This window comes from Solea senegalensis, linkage group LG13, assembly GCF_019176455.1.
Source record: "Solea senegalensis isolate Sse05_10M linkage group LG13, IFAPA_SoseM_1, whole genome shotgun sequence".
Classification (NCBI taxonomy): Eukaryota; Metazoa; Chordata; class Actinopteri; order Pleuronectiformes; family Soleidae; genus Solea; species Solea senegalensis.
This window is the reverse complement of record NC_058033.1, coordinates 6,987,118-7,011,088: the sequence shown is the minus strand read 5'-3', so window position 1 is coordinate 7,011,088 and position 23,971 is coordinate 6,987,118. Positions and strand designations below refer to the sequence as shown.

The 23,971-nt window shown below is 44.5% G+C and overlaps 3 protein-coding genes and 1 pseudogene across 5 annotated transcripts; 1 reads left to right on the top strand and 3 right to left on the bottom strand.

The window, feature by feature from the left end:
• Positions 1 to 2,931: 2,931 nt before the first annotated feature.
• Positions 2,932 to 10,672, top strand: LOC122779435 (rho GTPase-activating protein 22-like). The gene is made up of 9 exons (XM_044041786.1): positions 2,932 to 4,713; positions 4,931 to 5,044; positions 5,243 to 5,450; positions 5,540 to 5,672; positions 5,763 to 5,836; positions 5,922 to 6,043; positions 7,547 to 7,781; positions 8,223 to 9,140; positions 10,014 to 10,672. Exons 1-9 carry the CDS (start codon positions 4,662 to 4,664, stop codon positions 10,243 to 10,245), a joined length of 2,088 nt encoding a protein of 695 aa, XP_043897721.1. The 5' UTR covers positions 2,932 to 4,661; the 3' UTR covers positions 10,246 to 10,672.
• On the bottom strand, positions 9,443 to 19,109 carry LOC122779437 (putative monooxygenase p33MONOX). Of its 3 annotated transcripts, none has more exons than XM_044041790.1 (9): positions 18,934 to 19,109; positions 17,041 to 17,169; positions 16,802 to 16,869; positions 16,145 to 16,320; positions 15,916 to 16,030; positions 14,674 to 14,801; positions 14,483 to 14,586; positions 14,201 to 14,376; positions 9,443 to 12,973 (listed from the first exon to the last, which is right to left on the bottom strand). In XM_044041790.1, the coding sequence occupies exons 3-9, from the start codon at positions 16,824 to 16,826 to the stop codon at positions 12,762 to 12,764; spliced, it is 936 nt and encodes a 311-aa protein (XP_043897725.1). In that variant the 5' UTR covers positions 16,827 to 16,869; positions 17,041 to 17,169; positions 18,934 to 19,109; the 3' UTR covers positions 9,443 to 12,761. The 3 variants fall into 3 exon arrangements, with proteins under 3 accessions (XP_043897725.1, XP_043897724.1, XP_043897723.1); XM_044041789.1 differs by having other exon boundaries at positions 9,443 to 12,976; positions 17,055 to 17,169; XM_044041788.1 differs by having other exon boundaries at positions 9,443 to 12,976; positions 18,934 to 19,108.
• Positions 19,110 to 19,600: 491 nt separating this feature from the next.
• LOC122779436 (tripartite motif-containing protein 16-like) lies at positions 19,601 to 21,331 on the bottom strand. The gene has a single exon (XM_044041787.1). It carries the CDS (start codon positions 21,293 to 21,295, stop codon positions 19,601 to 19,603), a length of 1,695 nt encoding a protein of 564 aa, XP_043897722.1. The 5' UTR covers positions 21,296 to 21,331.
• A 966-nt stretch (positions 21,332 to 22,297) lies between these two features.
• On the bottom strand, positions 22,298 to 23,964 carry LOC122779947 (annotated as a pseudogene).
• Between the last annotated feature and the right edge of the window lie 7 nt (positions 23,965 to 23,971).

Sequence of the window (23,971 nt, the reverse complement as noted above, 5' to 3'; positions counted from 1 at the left end):
CACACGTACATGTGTTTGCTATGGAGCGGTGACGTCACATTAGCAGCAGCTAACCTGCTACTGGCCAGACTAGATACTCATTCTGAACAGTTTTAACAGTATATTGACAGTTTTTGTTGAGGACATTCTTTGATATATGTGGACAATTTATATGTTAACGATTTTGATGACATACTATACGAGGAAAATTCGTATTTGGACAGTTTTTACGACATACTGTCAACAAGTGTGTTTGCTGCGGAGCAGTGACGTCACGTTAGCAGTAGCAGGTGTACTCTGAACACCTGTGTTCAGGTCGGGTGTGAACAGAGCGTCAACAGAGAATCTAAGCATTTACCACACGATTGTCCACATGTTCGTCCGCGATGCTTCTCGTCCTTCTGCCGTTTCTGTCTCAGTAGAAGAAGCTCCGCCTCCGACAAAGGAAATGGAACATTCCAAATAGATCGACTCAGAGGGGAGGAGTGGAATGTACCAAGTCACGGAAAGTATACACAGGCTTTTAAATCAGTGTGTCTTTGTGCAGGAGCAGCTCCACCTGTAATTAATCAACGTTCATGTCCTCGCAGGACAAATAAAAGAAAAAATGGCAGCTGAAATTGTTGTTACTTCAACATTTTTGCCGAACAGAAAAAAAATACCACCTATAGGAAATGCTGCCACCTGCTGGATGTTCTTTCTCCCCCTCATCTTATAAAAGCTGCCCAAATGATCAATTTTTAGCTCTTTGGTCTTAAAGTTATCAACAATAAATGTTGACATACTCTACTTGGACACTTTGCCAGTTTTTATTTAAACAGTGTAGTTTTTGTTGACATATTATACTAGGATGTTTCTATTTGGACAGTTTTTGTTGATGTTAATATGGACATGGACGCAGAAACTTTATCTTCCATTCAGCTGATTTTTAATGCAGGCAACATCTCTCCAGTAACTGCATGCACAACACCGTATAGCACCTTCTACTGGCCATAAACTGCTACAGCACACAAACATCATTCAATAACAAGACAGACATATCCTGACACTAAAGTAAACAATAAATAAAGTGCACAGTAAAAGAAGACCTTTACTGATACTAAAATAAACAATAAGAGAGTAGGAGTTCACCGTATAAATAAAAGTTGTATGTATAAGTTAGGAGTTTGCTATAGTACAAGACCGTATTCGTAGCAGAAGTTTCCTGGACTGGTCAACATTATCATCTCCCTATTTGACATTAGAACACAAAACATAACAATAACATTCATTGTTTCAGCTCTAACAAGAATTCTCCTTTTAACACTGATGTAACCAGTTTCCGAAAAAAAAAGGTCCATGTCTGCTGGGACATGATTATGATGATGATGATGATGATGATGTGGAGACACGAGAGCAGAGGACACGCTGTATACAATATGATCTTCAAACAGGCGTGGCATTGTTTTTTTTAAATTACTACAATTTCAGCTTCCATGTTTTAATTTGTCCAATGAGGACATGGACAGTTAATTACAAGTGGCGCTGCTCCTGCACAAAGACTCACTGATTTGAAGGCCATGGTATTCTTTCCCTGGCTTGGTACGTACATTCCACTCCTCCCCTACCATGCCGATCTATTTAGAATGTTCCACTCCACTCTGTGGAGACAGAAACAAGAAGAGGACGAGGATCAGTGGGGACAAACGTGGTAACTGCTGCCCAAATGCTCCACACATTCATGTCCTAGCATGTCAACAAAAACTGTCCAAATATAAAGTGTCAAAAGTCACAAGACTGTAGTTCTTGTAAGTGACCACTCGGAGGTGCCGTTGTGGGCCTTGTGTCTCTCGTGCGCGGGGTGAGGTCAGGTTTTTCTCCACGGAGACAGACGAGCGCTGACTGCTGCTAGTTATCAACATTCCCATGCGTGTGATTTATCAAAGACATGAAGTCAGAGCGGAGAGCAGGGCGAGGGGACAGGTTTAATTTAGTGGAGAGCGCGCACGCACACACACACACACACACACACACACACACAGCACTTTGTAATGAAGTGTACCGGTGCCAATGGTATTGACGGATGTGAAAGCTCTCAGCTGTGATTAGAGTTCAGTCAATCCGACACAAACAGTCTGACTTACTGTACTACACTGAAACCCACTGGGTTGTGAGTTTGTCGCACAGAACTCTCGTGAAAAAACTGACAGCGCGCGACCTCAGATAACTCCATTTGATTGTTCCGTCGATTTCCTTTTTTGCCCCCGACACCCCGTGTACGGTGCCTGTGTTAGTGATTTGTCGTCAATCCGGCTTCCACATTAGACATGTGCACACATGTCGACGGCGTCAAAGGCACAATCGTAAATAACGGAGTTAATCGCGAGAACGAGCGCCAGAGAATCTGGACTGGTTTCGTTTTGTTTCCGTAAACCATTATTTCTGGAAAAATCTCTCAACACCACCTTTACGTAACTCTGGGAAAAAGATGATCGTTCTTCAAAAAGTCCCACACATCCTCACGAAAACACTGCTTATATGGGAGAGTATTTTCCCGGTGGGTGTGGACTTCCTGACGAAACTGCCAGATATGGAAAGTGAAAGTTATCTCGGGGGAAAAAAGGGGCAGAAAGAACTCACTCATTGAACATGTTTTTTGATGATTCAATCACAGGCCACAGGAAATCAACTGGAGGGCTGCATGTGGCCCACGGGCCGCAGGTTTGAGACTTCTGATTTATGTGTTTTCAGCCAGAAGCTAATGCATGATCGCTGGTATAGATAACATGGCTTTATAAGTGGAGAGAGAGAGAGGGAGAGGGAGAGAGGGAGAGAGGTTCATACATTAATTGAGTTCAAAAGTTGACTTGACTGACCGGCCTCTCTCACTTTTATGTCCACTTGAATCATGGTGTGTGTGTGTGTGTGTGTGTGTGTGTGTGTGTGTCTCACAGAATTTGGCACAGATCATCTCTCCCTCTCTCTCCCTCTCCCTCTCTCCTCTCTCTCTCTCACCATCAGCTGTGATTACTTTGGTAAAAGTGCTGCGTCACAGAGAACCAATTTTCTTAATGCACAGCTGACACACACACACACACACACACTGATAGCATGGTTATTGATGAGGTAAATGGGGAGGGGGGCAACACGAGGGCCCACACACTGCTGGGAAATGAAGAGAGAGAGAGAGAGAGAGTGAGGAGAGTGGGAACAGAGAGGAGGACATGCTCGATGGGGACAAAGAGATGGACAGCATGAGAGACGAATAGAAAGAAAAGTGAAGGAGGAATAAGACGAACGGGGACGACAAAGATGCCGGCGCTCATGAGTGGAGACCACGAAGATCTGGAGATGGAGCGGTGTCCCGTTAACGAGCTCATGAGGCAAAGGACATAGAGAAGGAGACAAGGAGAAGGAGGGGACACCCAAGGACGATGGACTGGTTGCAGACAGGACGAGAAAGCGAGTAAAATGTCTCTGAGGGACGGCTTCACTCTCCATCGGGCGCTGTTAGATATGAGGGCAGAACAAATCGAGCTGATCCCGAACCTCAGACGGCCGCGGGACGGTCATGAAATGAGAGCAAGCACAATCAGACAACTCGCTTCCGGTGCTTTTGCAAACTGGAGACGGTCTGTCCGCACACACTGTCCTCAGTGAGGCGTCACAGGGACAAACAAACACAAGGTTTTAAAACGTTTTTTAAAACCTTTGGTAGTAGAGTGCACGCTGTGATGGTTTTACTCAGAATTCGTCACCATTTCATCAGGAAGTCGCCAGAAACGATCGCCCAGTCGTGTTTTCACTGACTCTACAAAGACGAGCCTGGAGATACTTTGACCAGGATGAGTCGGCTGAAATTTTACAACAGAGAACGTTTTCCCAGAAGAGCAGGAGGGAGGGGGGTATAGTCGACGGTCTTCATGCTGAATGGGTTTGCGACACACTATGACTTTAACTTCTCTCATACTCCACAGTCTGATCGGATGAACTTAGGAGGAACTTAAGGGTAAAGATATTCCTTTAAGGCTGGGGCCGCCTTTTGATAATCCGTCATTTGAAATCTCAAAAAGGGCCTCACGTGCCAAAGAAACCAGTATTTCAGTCATGTACCAACGAGGAGACTTTTTAATACAATTCTGTACAAACCTTTCAGTCCATTTTCTAGACCACCTCCTATTTTGGATCCCAAGATATGAAAATGGACAATCACACTTCTGGAAGTATCTCAGTTTATGTTAAATTGTCTTCCGGGAATTCCTGAAACCTTTTTGGTTTGAACACTCCTTTTGCATGGTGTTTAATTCACTTTACCCACAATACACCTGGAGCCTCTCCTCTCACCACAATCACCCCTCCCACCTTTTTAAAGGACCTTATGCCTCTATGATACACGAGGAATCACATTTTTCCAGAAAATAACAGGAATTTCAGGTCAAACTTTCCCAATCTATGCACCAAAAAGACACTTCATTTACCGGAGTCCATCGTATCCAGGGGAAGAAAGGTCACGGTCCACGATTCAACCGGTCCGTCTTCCAACTGCGATGACAGGGGCTCGGAATTCCTCAACAATGGAATGTGATTTTGTTCCAAACCTTCAGTAGCCTGCAAAAAAAGAGAGAAAGTGGCGTCATTGCGTTTACTGTTGCACTGAGCATCTACGACCGATACCGTAGCAACCTGTGAAGGAGTGCTGCAGCATGGGACTCAGCTGTTTCAAGTCCTGGAAAAATGACAGTACAGGCCACAAAGGTGAGACACATCAACATATTACCTGTTAATCCCTCTTGTGCTGTGTTGCCCTTGAGTTACATCCCATAAAATGCCGACTCAGGGTCTTAAGGAGCCTGTCAGAGGTGAGTGTGTGTGTGAGAGAGTCTTTGACAGTCATAGCGGAGCAGAGAGGGGAAGCTGCACGTGAGTTGCCTGCACCTGTGGACACACGACTTGACGTTTTTGTGCGTTGCAGGAAACAGAGATGTGTTGGCCAGTCCGGGCTCGTATTTCTTCCTGTCCAACAGCGCCGGTCAGGGTGATGAGTGGTTGAAGAGCCTCAACAAGGGAGTGTGGATTCCTTTTACAGGTAAATGCATGAACAAAAATGACTTCATTTGGTTGATGATGACTTCACGAGCACGGTCATCAGCAGATGCACGGAAATCCACTCAATTTTGAGTTCTGGAGCCCTCTAGTGGCAAGAAATCCAAGAAATCATTCATCCATCGTCTACAGCTTTATTGGACCCTGGTCCCAGTCTCACTAAAACCCTGCTGATTTACAGGGGTGTTTGGGCAGAGCTTGGAGGAGACGGTGCTGTATGAGCGGCGTTATGGAATGCGTTTGGTTCCTCTGGTGGTGGAGCAGTGCGTGACCTTCATCCGGGAGCGTGGCCTGCATGAAGTGGGCTTGTTTCGTCAGCCTGGACAGGCCAGTCTGGTGAAGGAGCTGCAGGAGGCTTTCGATTCAGGCGAGAGACCGTCCTTCGACAGGTGCAATCCGCTCACTTTTCCTCTGTTTGGTTTTCAGGTGACATGTTTTGTGGAAAAAACGTTCGCTTGCTGTGCGTTTTTTCCTGCAGTAGCACAGATATCCACACGGTGGCTTCACTGCTGAAGCTCTACCTCAGACTGCTGCCTGAGCCTCTGGTGCCTTACAGCTGCTACCAGGACTTCCTGCTGTGTGGACAGAGGCTGAGGAGTGACCGCGCACGGGTAAAATCTCTGACCTACAGCTGTTTAACTTGTTCAATCAAAAGTGCTGAAAAATGACATAACAAGTTCCACTATTGTATCCTCCCTCAGGGTTTGGAGGAGTTGAGGATTCTCCTGCATGAGTTGCCAGTTGCAAACTTCAACCTACTCAACTTTATTTGCCAGTAAGATTTCTTTTTTTTACTGGACATAAACATCAGACGATTCTTAAAGATAGAACATGCCGTTGTGTCGTTTGTGTCTGTACAGGTTTCTGGATGAAGTGCAGAGTTATTCTGGTAGCAACAAAATGAGCGACCAAAACCTGGCCACTGTGTTTGGGCCAAACATCCTCCGAGCAAAGGCACAGGACCCGCAAAGCATCATGGGAGGTAGAGCAATAACCTGATGACTGACGAACACCAGCTTCTTTAATAACACACTATTTTTTGTTCAGGATTGTGGGTTTTGGACCAAGTTTCTCAGTAAATAATAGGTTATTCCACCAAAGTATCCTTAAACCGGAAGGTCCCCCAAATGGGCGAGTCTGCGCAACGATTCATGAAGAAGGATCGTGAAAAAAGTGATTCCAGAGAAAATATACTGACGCTGGGCATCAAATTAAAAACTCAAATTAAATGTGACACATGCAGCTCAAATGACAACTAAATGAATAACTACATATCAAACTTCGTCCAAAACAAACAAACTCCCTATGGCTCAAATGAAATCTTGTTTCCAGCGGTTTACGTCAAAACATTACGGATATCAAAGCCAAAGAATAAAGACAACAGAAAACAGTTTCCCCGAACAACAACTGTATAAATGCTCTTACCTGAGCTCTTTATCCATGAAAAGTTGATTATCCAGCGTAAACAAAGTGCTGCCTGTCAGACGGACTTCCTGTGTTACACTCAAAACATTCCGGGCAGCAACCAGTCCGGGCAATCTGCTGATTCTCATCGGGGCAATCTGCTGCCTCTCATTGGCTAACAAACCTGTCAATCACATTTTCGAGGCGACAGCGTCCTTCTATTGGCTGTAAGGAAGCCAATGAGATGTCGTCCATTCATATAGACCCACCCCTCGCTGAGATACGGGCCACCAAAGAGAGAAACGGCTGAATGGAGCCATCTGGTGTTCGTTTTTGGAATGAAAAATATATGAACGTCTGCAGGAACTTTGATTTAACTGTTTTATGGAATAGTAATCGTGAATATAGAAGTGAAAAAAAGCAGTTTAACACATGAGAAAATACAAATGGCACAGATGTTTATTAAAAGTGGTTTAGTAGAATTTCAAAAAACAAAAAGTGTCCGTGTTGATAGGGACTAATATATAGTTCACAATAAAAATATCCAGGAAATGTTATAAATGTTAATGGTATTATTTTCTCCATTAATCGAGTATTTGTTTGGTCCAGAAAATGTTTGAAAAATGTCGATCAGTGTTTCTCAAGCCTGGAAATGATCCTCAAATGTCTCTTTTTTTTATTTATCCACAAACCAAAAATTGTCCAGTTTCAATGATTTCTTTGAACAAAGAAAGCTAAAAATGTGCCGTCTTGATTTACTCTTCACCACTTACACAATATTTACACATCTTAACAAATCCCACATGTGTTCCCCTTATGATGACACCCAAAGTATTCAAATAGACCTTGTGGTTGCAGAGATATACTCGTTTCATTAGTGTATAGTGTGCAGTTTTAGGCTTAGGGCTTAAAGGGATGGACCATGTGGTCAGTGGAACCAATCCCAGCTGGAAAGGTTGCCAGGTTTTCTTACTGTAATCAAAGTTGTGGCACTGGTGGCACTAAACTTGCTATGATAACATATTTCTTGAGATACTCTGATGCATCTCTTTATCTAAATACCGCTAACGTTGTCCTATAGGTGCAGCGCTCGTTCATGTGCTGATGCTGGAGTTGATCCGAGGTCACGAGTCTCTGTTTGCCAAAGTCTCTCCGCCCGCCTCCGACCGTCCCCCTGGAGGTCGGCGTGCGTCGCCGAGCGCTCTGAGACAGCCTCACCTTCACTCGTCACCCTGCCTTCGCCAACTGTCCATGCCGCTCATCGCAGAGCGCTCCCGAGATCCGGGACGGTCTGCTTCTGATGCGCGGACCAACAGGTACAACGATGACCAGACGTAACAATATATGAGTTTTTCCATTCATCTCCTCTATCATTCGATACTCGTCACACGGCTGCCGTCTGTGCCTTCCTCAGGTATTGTCTGTGGCTCAGAGTAGACTCAGACGACTCCACACCGGCGATGAAGCTGAGCACTGACTCTGCTCCCTCCTGGCCTTCTATACATCTGTTCCAGATGTGCCAACCATCTCCTTTCTCATCTATTTACGCCCAGTGTCGAATACTAACCTTCACCCAAATCTCATTCTGTTGCGTTGTATTCCAGGATCTCTCAGTCCCGGTCCTGGGGACCCACAGCCCTGCACGTTTTAGATGTTTCCACATCTTAAACATGTTGGTCCCCAGGATCGCGATTGAGGAATCCTGGTGTTGTCACGCTCATCTTCAAAGTCTAACTTCTTCTTTCTTGTTTTCATAGCTGCGCCTACTCTTCTGCAGCCAACTCTGAGTCGTCCTGGGCCCAGAAGAGACTCCTCGGCCACCGCTACACCTCGTCCCACCCAGAGAACTGCTTCTACCCCCTGCCTTCCTTAAATCAGTCCCCTCAGAACCACGGCGACAGACTAGATTATCACCAGCGTCGTGCTGGTGAAGGATCATCTTCTTCACATGTCCAAGCATCTTCATCTAGCCTCCAGCTGCAAGACAGCTCCACGTCCAGACTGATGGTCACAGGCTGGACAAAGGTGTGGCCGGGGCCGGCGGAGGCTGACGCTGGTTTCTGGACATCTGCTGCGGCAGAGGACGAAGGCGCGGAACCAGAATCAGCGAGTGGGGGCAGCAGTGATGCTCAGGAGGACAGCGCCACTTCTGCTTATGACAACCTGGACGGAGCGCCTTCACGTCAGAGGACGGAGGATGGCGATAACGAAGACGATGAAGACAATCACTCAGTCGGCCATGTCGGAAGTGGTGAGGAAGAAGCAGAGTTAGGGGAAGCCGGGAAGACAAGAGACTCCTCTTCTTCGTGGTCTTCCTGTGAGGGTCTACCACTGGACGAGCGCATTGACGTTGTGGAGCCAGTTGGTTCACCACAAAAACCTGAAAGGTTAGCCTCAAGTCGGGAAGCAGAAGAGGAAAACAACGGCAATCATGAACGCATCATCACTGATGATGATGATGATGATGACAGCATCCATCATCCCAACTCTCCAGCCTCTGTAATCTGTGACAGCCCTCTGAGTACGGGAAGTTCAGAGGTGTTCCTCCCCTCGGGTCCCGCAGACCTCCATGGACCTGAATCTCTGCCACAGTCTGCGGACGCTCACTCGCTCCTGGGTAAACTGCAGCAGCAGATGGCTCAGCAGAAGTCTGAGTACCAGGCCAGGATACAGAGGTGAGACAACACTGTCCACAGACACCTTCCAAATATAAAATAATAATAATAATAATAATGATTTATAATACATAAACTGTCAACGGTGTCCTAGTAAATCTAGAACACAGGAAAAATATCAATTTCTTCTCACAATTATTGATATTGATCATTTTAAGATAAAGAGCTAAGACGTCATTTCGCTTTTATACAAATTCATTTACATCAAATGAATTTGGTATTTTAATGAATGAACGAAGCGCGTAGTTTGGCCCAGGTGCCAGGAATTCAGACACTCAAAAAAGGGTTCCGACGAGGAGCACTGACAGCAAACACTGACGTTAACTTTATTCGGCACAAAAAAAACAAACACACGGACCATTTCATGACAACCAACACCAACCACGTCCTCTCAGCAGCTTCAGTTCCTGAAGAAGCAAATTAAGAGCGACACAAACGATGTGGAAGGCCAGAGAGGGTGAACACATGAATACAGTACTGAATATTAACTATGTCACGCTCTCTGTAACATGAGTTCGACTCGGTGTATCGCTAAACAAAGACGGATAATAACTGTGCATGAGAGCACACCACTCGGCACCTCTTTGAGCAGATAGAAGGGCTTCAGGTTGTCTGAGGTAATTACAGTGCAGTCCAGGGGAGGGCGCTGTGCTTGACCCGTCAGAAAACGACAAGAGCATCAGAGCATCTTCACGTTCTGCTCCGGGGATTCATGTGTGAGCCTTTACATCCAAATGTATCCAAATATCTTTGTAGGAATTACACATCAGTTTGTACAGATATGACACATGAAAGTACTCTCACACTAGCCTTAAAAAGTGTGGCGTACATGCAGTGTTTGATTGGAGCCTGTTCTGTGACGTCCCGCCGCAGGTTGGAGCGCTGCAACGACGTCCTGAAGCGGCAGGTGGCCTTGCTGCGGGTCAGTCTGGAGCAGCAGAGGCGCAGCCAGAGCGTCGCCGAGCTCAAGATCCGCAACATGGAGCGAGCCAAGGCCGACGCGGACCTCCAGAACGACACGCTGCAGAGAGAGATGGAGATGTTCTTCCAGATGTACGGGGAGATCAAGCGGAAGGGCGGGGACGGAGCGAGAGGGAGCCTCTGAGGAACGGACGCCAAGAGAAAGTGTATGGAAAGGTCAGAGGAGGAGGAGTTAGGTCATGAGGGTTGACTGGAGGAAGCTTGATCCAAAGTAGACTATGAAGGAAAGTTGATAGTTGACAGGCTGTTGGGTGGAGACACTGATGGATCCTCTCAATGAAGACTCAGTCAGACTTTCAGGGTGTTCCAAACAATCCAAAAAAATGAATGCGGATGCTTTGTTGACATATTTAAAACCCTCTAAAACACACAGACTTTTTATTTTGTTCCTGAAGTGTACGTGGAATCTGTTTGTACATCAAACGCGTTGGTATTCAAAGATTTCTGATTGATGCAATAACCTGTACGATCGTCCTCTGAACTGTGTCCTGTTCACGCTGCATGACCACACTTTTCCATTAAAGGTTCAATAAAACAATGGTTTCTGCACATTAATGTTATCAGCAGAGTTTTTTTTCCTGGGTTACAGCTCTCGACTCACTTTTAAACTGTGAAAGCGATGCAGAGCACCATCTGGTGGTTGTCACCGGTAATGCAAGGGACGGCGACCACGACCAGGGTTTTGAAAGGTCGAGGTCGACTGTCCCGACATAATCGTGAGCAAATCTGTGCCGAACGTGGCAAATGTTTGTTTCCACCGCGAGAAAACCTTTTACTTCTATTTCTCCTCGTTTCTCCTGACGGTGACATTAACGTGAACAAATGATCAGTAATTCCATTTGTTCCTATGTTTATTTTGAAGGAGTTCATGAGTTCTTCAGGTGGAGAAAACAGTAGATACAGAAAACAAATCACAGCAGAAATAACCAGAGACGCTCGTACTTGCGTTGAGACTGGGACATTTATTTTGAAAAACTCTGAACAGACGGAAGCTAAATGAAATAAAAGAGAGAGGCTGCGGAACACGACATAAACAACATAAGTTCAGTCAGCGGAGAAGAAGTTTAAAGGGCGACGCACTTTCACACGACGACCCAACGTAACAAAACGGAACAGATCAGAAACACACGCATCACACGACATCTAACCGCGACAAACTTACTCACGTTAATACGCCGACAAATAAGAGGCAGTGCCTTTCTTTTTCAAGCTCTATGAACCTTCGTCTCGAGGAAACGTCGCATTTAAAAACACTGGAGCGTTCAAAGACGATTGATTCCGAACTCATGATTAAAACCAAAAGAAAAAGTAACGGCTTGTTATTATTTAAACTTTCGCTTCAGTCGAGGATTTAAAGACAAAAATATTAAATACATGGAACTTTTCAGTGAGCAGGAGCCAACTAATTTCTGTGATTCCGTCGACTCGGCATCAGTGAAACGAATCTTTAAGAACAAAAACCAGACACTTCTAGAGACATTTATGACATTATTATTATATACTTCCATGTGGACGGACGTCTGTGGGGATCTGCGCGAGGATAAAGTGCATTTAAAAAGGGAATGATTTCAAAACGACCAAAAAAAGAGTAAAAACAAACATTGGAGAGAAGCCGGTTGACGGCAGAGTTCACGTCGGCCAACGTGGATGTAACAGAGCAAAGAGCAAAAGGATGAGCGGAGTATCTATCAGCAGATAATATAAATGTATGCACATATGAGGGCTGCGACGGTTCATTTCAGTTCAACGTGAGTATTCGCCGGTTCTTTTGCTCCGTGCAACAGAGAAATCATCCAAACATCATCGGAAACAATCCACAGATCAATCGATTACGACAATTATCATAATATATATATATATACTGTATATACTGTATGTATGTATATATATATATGTATATACTGTATATATGTATATAGACGGCGGAACAGTGCAGAGTCCATGTGAACGTTTGGTCCCATGAGAGAGTGAAGTTAGATTAAAAGGTCGACCGATAAATCTGAGGGGCACCAAGGAAAGGGACGTTTGGGTTCCCTTACTAAAGGCAAACGCACAAAAAAAACCAAAAATGTACAGAACTGAACTGAACCGCTCTGCTCGGTGGAAACGCGGTCTTCGGACGGCAGAGGTGGATCAGCATAGAGCCACAGGCGCTGACGTTGAGGGGCTCCCAGATTTCCAGCGACCTGGTTGCGAGTTAAGGGGGAAACTTAAGGGGAAACATATCTTATGTTAGTAGTGTGAAAGCAGTCCAACGCATGGTCCGCTCCTGGTCTTACTGTATTCTAAGAGAAAACATTTATTCTACCTGATAAAGTAAGGGGCGCGTTACCCTTAAGTTTCCCCTTTAATGCTGCGAATCCAGCGCTAATTAACCGCCGCGAGTCAGACATCTGACGTCTGGAGCTCTTATTGGACAAGAAAAAGTGATATGGAGTCACTTCCTGACTCTTAATTCATGTCCACTCTCCTCCTCCTGTTTTTTTTAAGGGGCCGTAGTGAGTTTAAGTTTAAGTTATTGTGAATAAAATGTTTGACGTTGTTTTTGATGCTGAAGCAGAGCTAAGGGACGGGTCGCTGAGGTAAGAATGAGTGAAATGCACGAGTATACGCGGGGCGACCTGCGGCGCCGCGTCCCGCTCAGAAACCCGACGGCGTGAGGACGTTCATGTCTCTGGGTTTGAGCTTGTGCGGCCGCGCTCCCTGACGCCGGCCCTCCACCGTGGGGATCTCCATTTTGGGAGGGGCCATCCTCTGGGCGTCGATGCCGTCGTTGAGCCGCGCGGCCTGCGACTTCATCACCTCCATTGGGGTCGGCTTCTGGGCACCGCGGTACGCCTGCAGCGCAAAGCCTGCTGGGAGAACAGAGACGGGACATCATTCGTCACGTCCAATATTTAAAGCTGCGGTTGGATTTTATTTCCTGTCGTTTGATCTTCACTAACAGAAAAGATGTAACATCACGATTACTAAATGAATAAACTGATAACTTCAGCTTCTTCAATGGGAATATTTTCTTGTTTCTTTGCTCCGTAGAACAAATAAATCATTAAAACATTTTAGTTTGTGGACGAACAGTCATTTTACGAACGACCAATCCAGAAAATGATGGATAGAATAATTAATTGAGGCATTTCACATTTATTTAACCTTTATTTGTCCAGAAAAAAGAATAAAAATAGATAAAAACGTCTTGTTCTTATAGTCCTAGCTATTTATTCTTTACAAAGACAAGCCACTGATTATCTCGTTCTCATACTTTTACAATTTGTTTTACTTATTACTTTAAATATATGTATATGTATATATATATACACACACACATACATACATATATGTATACATGTATATATATATATATATATATATACACACATACATATATATATATGAAAAAACTTAAAAACTATTGTCAAAGCATATAAAATGTAAGTTTTAAAGAGATAAAAGTGAACATAAGTAAGTAAGTACCATGAAGAATTGTTTGAAATCATAAAACAACATTTATATTTAAGAATAATTTATCACTGAAGTACAAAAAAAACCAAAACATGGCATTCCAACGCACCGACCTAAAGTCATCAAAACTGTGAAGTAGTTTTCCAAACAGACTGAACTGATCCACGGATGAAAAACGCAGACCACACAAATCCCACATCTGGAATCTGGGACCAAGAGACGAGACGAGCTTCACTCGACGCTCGGCTCTAAATACAGTAACGAGTCTGTGTTTACCGTCGGTCTGAAGGTCGTTTGTTTGTAACCCAGGACAAGCTCCGGACGTCATGTGACTCCGTTTGATCACACCGCCATGTTGGCAGGAAAGTCCTCAGGACAAACGATGGATTCAAGCTTCAAGAGTTCAACGAGCAAAAATGAATAATTGTTTCTATATCATAGTTTTGTGTATTTACTATATTATGTAGCAAATAATAATAGATAAAAGAAATCAATGAACGCATAATAATCGTGATAATCGTAATATCGTGATCGATTCTCTGACAATAATTGCACCAAGAAAATCTATAATCGTGACATCCCGAGTCGTTAAGGTTCGACCAATCACAGACGAGGTTCACCTGCACTTGTTGCGTCCGATCCCAGGTCAGAGGTCGACTTGTGGACGAGCGGCCGGGGATTGAACACGCTCCACTTCTCGAGCGCGCCGGCTGCCGCGTCCGCTCCTCCCATGTCCAGGCTGCTGCTGCTGGAGGAGCTCATGCTGACGTCCGACCCCGTGCTGCTGAACCAGGTCCTGCAAAAAACACACAAAACAACACAAAAACAGTGAGAACATGAGCAAATGTCAGTGAGAAACTGGATCACATGGTGTATGTGTGTGTATGTGTGTGTGTGTGTACCTGCGTTGTTGTTTCGGCGAGCTGTGCGGCGTGCTGGACGGAGTGGACTGGGCGGACGAGCTCGGCCGCTCTTCTCTGGTCTCCATGCTCTGGATCTGCAGTTTCTACAGAGCAACAACAAAAATAACCGTTTTCCTTTTGTCTGTTTTTGTCTCGATCAACGTAACGTGCGGCGGCGACGGCATCTTCACCTGGAGAGACTCGGGCACGCGGTGGTGGTGTCTCGTCTCCTCGGCGGTGAGGCCTTTGTGGGGTGTGTAGCTGGTGTCAGTAAGCCCCGCCCTCTGCTCAAACTTGTACACACTGTCCTGAGTTTGCTCTGAGAGAGAGAACGACATGTAGCACACACCTGAGCAAGTAGTTTAAAAAGTGTACGACATTTAAATTTTTATTTTTTTTTTTTAATTGGATTTAAAGTGGACATATTATACCCTATTTCCCCCATTAAAATAGTTACCTGGTGTCCTAATGAACATGTCAGTGACATGCCTTGGTCAAATTACCATAAGGATGAAGCATAATAGTAGTTCAATAACCCTGCTAAACCCGCCCCTTTCAGAACACTCGGTTTTCGTGCACGGTCCCTTTATATGCAAATGAGACACAGGCAAACACACACCCACTTCTTCCAGGGGGTTTCTGATTTGTCCTCTTTACAGCGCTTTACAGCTCTATTCGTCTCCCCCTCCCTCCACTACTTCTCTGACAATATCAACATGGCAGCGTGCGCAGAAAACAGCGAGAGTGCCGTCACAGGAAGAGACGTCCTACATAAAGATCGAGCCGAACACTGCCGAACTGTAAATCAGTTAAAAACACTTGGGAACAGCACCACTGATCGCCACCGTTGATCGCCAGCGGCGCGCGGAATAAACTGCCGCTGTATGTGACTGTATCAGACCAGTGACTGTGCTCCGGAGACCTCGCCACCGCTGATCGCCACCGCTGACCAGCTCCGGTGTCGTATCCATGTGTCGGAGGTCTGTTCCTGTGACGGCACTCACACATACAGTAACAGTTTATGCAGCTCGCTGCTCGCCGCAGCTTGGTCTCCGGAGCATAGTCACCGGTCTGATACAGCTGTCCCTATGCCCCGAACTGATTTTCACAGAGAGTGCAGCACCGCTGATCGTCAGCGGTGTCATCAGTGCAGAGAATTCAACATCGAGTGTTGGGGGACCACGAAAACATGACTGAGTATTCTTTTTCCACACTTTGGTGACTGGTAGGGCCTCCAGAGTCCCAAATATAAGTATTGAAATGGTTAAAAAGTTGATTTTGCATAATATGTCCCCTTTAATTATAAAAAAATGTCGCAACTAATTCACTCGCGCCATGTTTTTTTGTTTGAGGGTGGGCCTTAGGAAGCCGCCTGCTGATTGGCTTCTGAGTTTTGGAGCGACAAGGGTCGCTGTGATGACTGAAAAACTTACTGGTAATGAGGGAATTCATGATGATGGACGAGGCTTTGGTTTTCACAACGCCCCGTGGCCTCAGGAGGGCGCTGTCCTGCGCCGCAGACTGACTCACTGCACCGCTCTCGTCCTCCTGTTATAAACAACAACAACAACATCCTGATCTCCGTCGCCAGGCTTTGGACAAAACGTGCGCTACTCGGGGCGCGCCGCGAGTGGATTCAAGCAGAGTGCGGTCGCGCCTTACCTCAGCCAGCTGCATGAACTTCCTCTCCGGTATGACGGGTCGTCTCCACAGGTTGTTGATGCTGATGTCATGAGGGGGCGTGGACATTGGCGCCTCCAGGTTGTCGTCATAGCTGATAGCTCGGCGGGTCATCCCGATGGGAAGCTTCATCCCGCCCATCCCTGAACCCTCGATGGCTGTCGACGTAAAGGACAAAACAGGAAACTAAACACAAACATTTACACACGTTCTGGGTTAACGTTAATTTTTTTAATTGGAAACTTCCCATGGGAATTAACAGGAAAAAATGGAAGTTTGGGAAACAGTTATTAATATATTTCCCAAATTCCAAAACTAATGATGCTTTTCCACGACACAGTTCCTGCTTTTCCATCAGTGATAGAACCGATAGTCACTAGAGAGTGACGTCACTGAAGAGTCGTGAGCGTGACGTCAGGACACAAGAATCAATATTTAACAGAGGAGTCTGTTAAATAGCAGTTCAGCGACTGCAGGAAGTTTCTGAGAACAAACACACGCAGCCGCTGCTATGGTGACTCCGCCCATGCCGAGGAGAAGCTATGAAGTTATGGAAAGTGACGCGACTGATACCAAACCGAGCGGAGTCCAGCCGGCAACTCTGTTCACCAGCAGCCTCAGCTGCGAGGAAATTCTCACCTGGTAAATCGCCTGAGCCAGACATGATCGCCGTAAGATAACTGAACGAGAACAACAGAGGACAGGACCTGGAACAAAATTAAAGAAACACAAGATTTAAAAAAATAAATAAATTACAGTGGGCCCGTAAAAATGAAGAACATGACACATAAATAAACAAAAAGTCCTTTATTCCCTCTGCAAACAGGCGCGTGTTGACAGCAGACTTTTATGGGATGGCACAAACGGGCTCCTCATACCTCAGTGTACGTACGCTGTGGTAGAAGCGCTCAAGATGGAAGTGGTGGCAGCGGTTACATCAGTCTGTCCGACGCACACAGGACCCTCTGGCAGTGCATTGTGGGTGAGCAGGAAGGCCAGGGAAGCAACTGAAGAAACACAAGAAGACAAAAAGTCAGGGCCAGGACACAGTGACATCCACTCTGATTCTGTTTGGGACGGTCAAGTCCTGGGTCGGGGTGAGGGATCACAGCAGCGGCCCATCCACAGAGGTCGCTAGGGCGCCGCCCCACCAGTCTCACGAATATGAATTGTCTAAAATAATGTATAAAGACAAAGAAAATTTAAATAAACGAGCTGCACATTTGACAGTCCGGGAGTACCGTGTATAATCTGTAGTAATGTAGTGTGTAATCTGTAGTAATGCAGTGTGTAATCTGCGTTCAAGTGTAGTTTAAAAACGTTCCCTTGCTCGTTTATGGAGTGTGCCGCTCAAGTGACGTATGTCCGGTTCCTTCAGGGCAGAGGTGTCAAACTGGCGGCCCGTGGGCCATATGCGGCCCCCCAATCGGTTACATGCGGCCCACCACTTGAAATCATGTTATAATGAAAACATGGCCAACGACCTCACCTTCTTTTAAACACAGTGTGTAGCTGAGGCTCAGCTGCCAGCGAGGTGATAGAATATACACACAACATAATATAATATATGTTTGCTAGCAATGTTTTTATAACATAATACATCATAATTATCACATTATTAAATAACATAACATAACATAACAACAACATAACTAACATAACAAGTTACATATATAAATAAGCTTGTTTGGTGTTTAATTACAGTTGTCCACATTAACATTTACTTTACTTTAAATGAAATGACTCCGTTTTTTGATATTAATAGATTTATTTTGTATCATAAATATGTTTTTTATTGCGAAGCATTCGTCGATCCATATCAAAACGAGCACTTTTATATTTTAAATTCTGGGGAAAAATCATGAATATCTTAACTGTGATATCATGATGCAATATTGTGTTTTAATTTTAAGCATTTCCCCACTCTTTGTTCTCTATTTTCATAATCAATTCATCTGTTGACTATTTTCTGGTTAATCAAGGACTTTTTTTTTTAAATAATGATGTACAGAACTAAAAAATTAGCTCAAACGAGAGAAGAAAAGGTTATTTATAACAACAATAACATATAGGAGTAGCATAACTCATGTTACAGCCTGTGGAGGAAGGATTTTTCAACAGGATGATTATTATAGAGGTGATTATAGAACACAGAGCAGTGACCTCAAAACAAAAGAGAATCATAGGCCTTTTCTATTCGTGTAGACTGAAATGTTGCATATTATTATTATTATTGTTGTTATTATTATATCTGCGTCTTCTAAAGTCACATATCCTGTCAACACTGCGAAGGCCACACCACCATTCAAAACCCCGTTCACACATCTAGCAATTTAAGATGTAAAACGGTTCGTAAAAAACCCCCCAAAATGTCCATTACAGTATGATACGGTTGAGCTATGTTGTCAATAACAGAATAATATGTGAAGAACGTGTATTTTACGCAGACTGGTTGTTAAATGTCTGCTTCGATGACGACAGAAACATGGGCTCGTTATTTTGTTTCGATTTTTTGGTTTCATGTTTTGCCAAAAAAACACATTTAGTCCGGAATGCAATAACACCGAGTTGAAGAGTGGTGGATGGACAATCACATAATTACAGATGAACAGATTTATCATGTATATACATGGGTTGAGAAGCCTATCAACGTGAAAATCAGCAATTAATGAATGGGGTTTAGTGGCAGCCAGGCGGGTGCATGTAACGGACAACAGGATGCCACGCAGCTCGCTGTCAACGTAGTAAGTTGCGTTATTATTGCCCCTCACCTGGATGAAGACGGCGGCTTCACAGCGAAGGCTCAGGAGTGGGGGCACCTCCGACACCGACTGGGCCGCGTAGAGAAGGACGGCGTCGTCGATTAGCTGCCATTATTGTGTCCGCTAAATAAAACACGCTTCCCCGTTCAGCGGTGGTACGCTCTCGCTGACGCTGCTGTTCTCGCGAGAATTGAGTCTGAAACGTAGGGTGCCTGCAGTGAAGTGTTCAAAATGGATGTTTTTAGCTGGATAGCAAGATAACTGTTCGTTGTTTTGTTTTGTTTTTAATTTATTTTTACCTCAACTTCAAACATGTTAAGAATAATCTGTTTTAATGAAACAAACTCAACGGATATAAGGAATAAAACGATGACAACATGATGATATAATACAAACATCAACAATAGATAGACACTTTGAATTACTTTGTTTCACCTCAATGTGACAGAAAAGATCAAATCACAAATCTCCTCCTCGTTGATGATTATTTGACCAAACGTCAAAGAATCTGACATCGATACAGACATGAGTTCTTTCAAAGAGACAAGACAAACATCTTTTAAACAAGTGGACCCGCCCACACTGTTTGATTGACAGGTGATCTGAGCAACAAGACCTGACAAGTTAAAAGATTTAAACACAGAGTTGAACTCACTGCTCCTGTAAGAACTCAAGTCTATTTGAGTTTAAAGAACTCAGCTGTGTCTCCAGATGAAGAAGAAGAATGAAACCTAACTCCAGCATAGAGATTCTGAGTGAATGTGGTCTGGACTCTATGGAGGAGAGTCATGGTGTCAGAGACTCTGTAGAAGGACAGAAGACCTGCTCTGTGATCCAGGTAAACTCCTCCTCTGGAGGACAAACCATCAAAGACTTTAGTTCCGATTCTGTTGTGAACAAACTCACAACTGTTTTGTTTACAAACTAAAGCCCAAGATTTGTCATTGAATCCAAACGAACATTCATCTGAACTCCCTGATCTGCTGATGTTCTTGTACGTCACTGCTACAGAAACTCCTCCTCCTCTTCCTCTTCCTCTCCACTCCACCTCCCAGTAACAACGTCCAGTCAGACTCTCTTTACTCAGGACCTGACACCAATAAATGAATCTGTCTGTGTGACTAGAATAAGACTGATCTTCCTTCATAAATGTCACTTTTCTGTTTCCCTCAGATAATAACAGACGTGTGTTTACTGTGTTTGGATCCAGTGTGATTTCTTGTGAATATCTGAAGAATTCAGCTCTGGTCTTTGGTTCTGGTTCTGGCAGTAAAACATCTACTTCAGCCACAGCCAGTGAGAAGTTTGTCCACGTCTTGGTCAGGTCTTCCTGCAGTTGACTTCTGACCTTTGCCACAGCCGCCGTCACTTCCTCAAAGTGTCTCTGAGGACAGACGTTGATGGTGGACGAGTGTGTGGATGGACTGAGTGCTGACAGTGAGTGGTAGTTGAGGAGAAACTGGTTGTGATCGTGTGTGAGTGAGAGCTGCTTCAGTTCAGCTTCTCTCTTTTTCAGCACAGTGAGCTCCTGCTGAAGCTTCTTCTCAACGTCTTTGACTCGACTCACTTCATTTTCCTCCTGGGATCTGATCTGCTGCTTCACATCAGAGCTTCTTTTCTGCAGGAGACGCATCATCTCAGTGAAGGTCTTGTCAGTGTCCTCCACTGCTTTATCAGCAGAGAGACTGAGAGTCTTCCTCTGCTGTTGAAGCACCTTCACATCTCTGTCTATGTCCTGGACTGTCTGCTGGATTTCGTCGAGACTCAGATCTAGCTCTCTCTGCTTCTGCTTCCTTTCTACTGCAGCTGAGACCGTGTCATGGTCTTCATGTTCATGCACAGGGCAGAGATAACAGATGCACTGCTGATCAGTGCGGCAGAACATCTTCATCACCTCATTGTGACGAGGGCAGATGTTCTCCTGGAGGTTCTTGGACGGCTCCACCAGCTTGTGTTTCTTGAATGGAGGTGATTGATAATGAGGCTGGAGATGTTCCTCACAGTAAGACGCCAAACAAACCAAACAGGACTTGAGAGCTTTCAGTTTCCTGCCAGTGCAGACATCACAGGCCACATCTTCAGCTCCAGCATAGCAGTGATCAGCAGGAGCAGCTTGGAGTCCAGTCTTCTTCAGCTCCTCCACTAAAACTGCTAACATGGTGCTTTTCTTCACTTCAGGCCTCGGTGTGAAGATCTCTCTACACTGAGGGCAGCTGTAGATCCTCCTGTCGTCCTCTTTGTCCCAGTGGTCTTTAATACAGTTCATACAGACGCTGTGTCCACAGGAAAGAGTCACCGGATCCTTCAGTAGATCCAAACAGCAGGGACAAGAGAAGGTTTCTCTCTGCAGCTGAACTCCTGTCTGCGCCATTTCACCTCTCAGTCCCGAGGACTGTCTGAGTTCCTCGTCCTCAGAAGAAGATTTGGACGAGTTACTTTCAAAAAAGGGTAATCTGTTGTAGTTACTACATCCAAAAGTGAGTTAGTAACTGAGTTACAGCATCATTTAAGTAAAAAGTTACCAGGAAAATGAACTATTGTTTTACGGGTTATTCTAAGCATTTGTTCAGATATTTATAATAAAACTGAACATTAAATATGTTTAATGAATGAAATGAACACTAAATAGAAAACGTTGTAAAGTATAATCTACGACAATGTGAGAGCGGCGAGCGATCAAAACACTTTGTTCCTCGGTGTAATGTACTCTACATTATTGCTAATAAAAGAATAAAAGACAATACTTTATTGCCTCTTACCCTAATGTGATGAAAGTAATGTGTTCCAGTTAAAGAAGTTACCTTTGAACTTTCTCTCCCCCGCCCACCTCTGACTCTGATTGGCTTACCATGAAGTTTTAGTCATCGTTACTTACACGTTAGTTTTTTATTATAGTTATTCTTGACAATAAGAATAAGAATATTCAGGACTGAAACAAATGTTGATATTTATTTTTTATTTCGGAAAAAAAGAGCAAACAATCACTTTGTTTCACCTCGATCTCAAACATGGAAAAACATAAAAATAATAATTATTTGGTTGATTAAAACAAACTCCACAGATATAAGGAATTAAATGATGACAGCATGATGATATAATACAATCATCAAAAATGGATAGATACTTTGAATCACTTTGTTTCACCTCAATGTAACAGAAAAGAAAAGAAGAAATCACCTCCTCATTGATGATCATCATGATCATGACAATTTGAGCAAACATCAAAGAATCGGACATCGACAACAACATGAGTTCTTTCAAAGAGACAAATGTTAAATGTGATTATAGATTTGTGTCTTTACAAAGTGACAAGACAAACATCTTTTAAACAAGTGGACTCGCACACATTGTTTGATTGACAGGTGATCTGAGCAACAAGACCAGAGAAGTGAAAGATTTAAACACAGAGTTTAACTCACTGCTCCTGAAAGAACTTGAGTCTATTTGAGTTTACAGAACTCAGCTGTGGATCCAGGTGAAGAAGAAGAATAAAACCCAGCTCCAGCATAGAGATTCTGACTGAGAGTGGTCTGGACTCTGTGGAGGAGAGTCATGGTGTCAGAGACTCTGTAGAAGGACAGAAGACCTGCTCTGTGGTCCAGGTAAACTCCTACTCTGGAGACTTTAACATCTGAGACTTTAGTGCTTATTCTATTGTGAAAAAAATGACTACTGTTTTGGTTACAAACTAAAGCCCAAGATTTGTCATTGCATCCAAAACCACATTGATCTGAACTCCCTGATCTGCTGATGTTCTTGTACGTCACTGCTACAGAAACTCCTCCTCCTGTCCACTCCACCGCCCAGTAACAACGTCCAGTCAAACTCTCTTTACTCATGACCTGATACTACACAGTGAATCTGTCTGTGTGACTAGAATAAGACTAATCTTCCTTTATTACTGTCACTTTTCTGTTTCCCTCAGATAATAACAGACGTGTGTTTACTGTGTTTGGATCCAGTGTGATTTCCTGTGAATATCTGAAGAATTCAGCTCTGGTCTTTGGTTGTGGTCCTGGTTTTGTCAGCAAAACATCTACTTCAGTCACAGCCAGTGAGATGTTTGTCCACGTCTCGGTCAGGACGTCCTGCAGTTGACCTCTGACCTTTGCCACAGCCGCTGTCACATCCTCAAAGTGTCTCAGAGGACGGACGTTGATGGTGGACGAGTGTGTGGATGGACTGAGTGCTGACAGTGAGCGGTAGTTGAGGAGAAACTGGTTGTGATCGTGTGTGAGTGAGAGCTGCTTCAGTTCAGCTTCTCTCTTTTTCAGCTCAGTAAGCTCCTGCTGAAGCTTCTTTTCAACGTCTTTGACTCGACTCACTTCATTTTCCTCCTGGGATCTGATCTGCTGCTTCACATCAGAGCTTCTTTTCTGCAGGAGACGCATCATCTCAGTGAAAGTCTTGTCAGTGTCCTCCACTGCTTTATCAGCAGAGAGACTGAGAGTCTTCCTCTCCTGTTGAAGCACCTTCACACCGTTGTCTATGTCCTGGACTGTCTGCTGGATTTCTTCTAGACTCAGATCCAGCTCTCTCTGCTTCTGCTTCCTTTCTGCTGCAGCTGAAACTGGGCAGATGTTCTCCTGGAGGTTCTTGGACGGCTCCACCAGCTTGTGTTTCTTGGATGGAGGTGATTGATAATGAGGCTGGAGATGTTCCTCACAGTAAGATGCCAAACAAACCAAACAGGACTTGAGAGCTTTCAGTTTCCTGCCAGTGCAGACATCACAGGCCACATCTTCAGCTCCAGCATAGCAGTGATCAGCAGGAGCAGCTTGGAGTCCAGTCTTCTTCAGCTCCTCCACTAAATCTGCTAACATGGTGTTTTTCTTCACTTCAGGCCTCAGTGTGAAGACCTCTCTACACTGAGGGCAGCTGTAGATCCTCCTGTCATCCTCTTTGTCCCAGTGGTCTTTAATACAGTTCATACAGACGCTGTGTCCACAGGAAAGAGTCACCGGATCCTTCAGTAGATCCAAACAGCAGGGACAAGAGAATGTTTCTCTCTGCAGCTGAACTCCTGTCTGCGCCATTTCACCTCTCA

What these genes read in the sequence shown, in the direction of transcription:
- LOC122779435 (XM_044041786.1), top strand. Translation starts at nt 4,662, where the DNA reads ATGGGACTCAGCTGTTTCAAGTCCTGGAAAAATGACAGTACAGGCCAC. An exon ending in GAGAGACCGTCCTTCGACAG is followed by an intron (nt 5,451 to 5,539) that starts GTGCAATCCGCT and finishes TTTTTCCTGCAG; the next exon opens with TAGCACAGATATCCACACGG. An exon ending in TGAGGAGTGACCGCGCACGG is followed by an intron (nt 5,673 to 5,762) that starts GTAAAATCTCTG and finishes ATCCTCCCTCAG; the next exon opens with GGTTTGGAGGAGTTGAGGAT.
- LOC122779436 (XM_044041787.1), bottom strand. Translation starts at nt 21,295, where the DNA reads ATGGCGCAGACAGGAGTTCAGCTGCAGAGAGAAACCTTCTCTTGTCCC.
- LOC122779437 (XM_044041789.1), bottom strand. Translation starts at nt 16,826, where the DNA reads ATGTCTGGCTCAGGCGATTTACCAG. An exon ending in TGGCTCAGGCGATTTACCAG is followed by an intron (nt 16,321 to 16,801) that starts GTGAGAATTTCC and finishes TTACGTCGACAG; the next exon opens with CCATCGAGGGTTCAGGGATG. An exon ending in CATGAATTCCCTCATTACCA is followed by an intron (nt 14,802 to 15,915) that starts GTAAGTTTTTCA and finishes TCTCTCTCTCAG; the next exon opens with AGCAAACTCAGGACAGTGTG.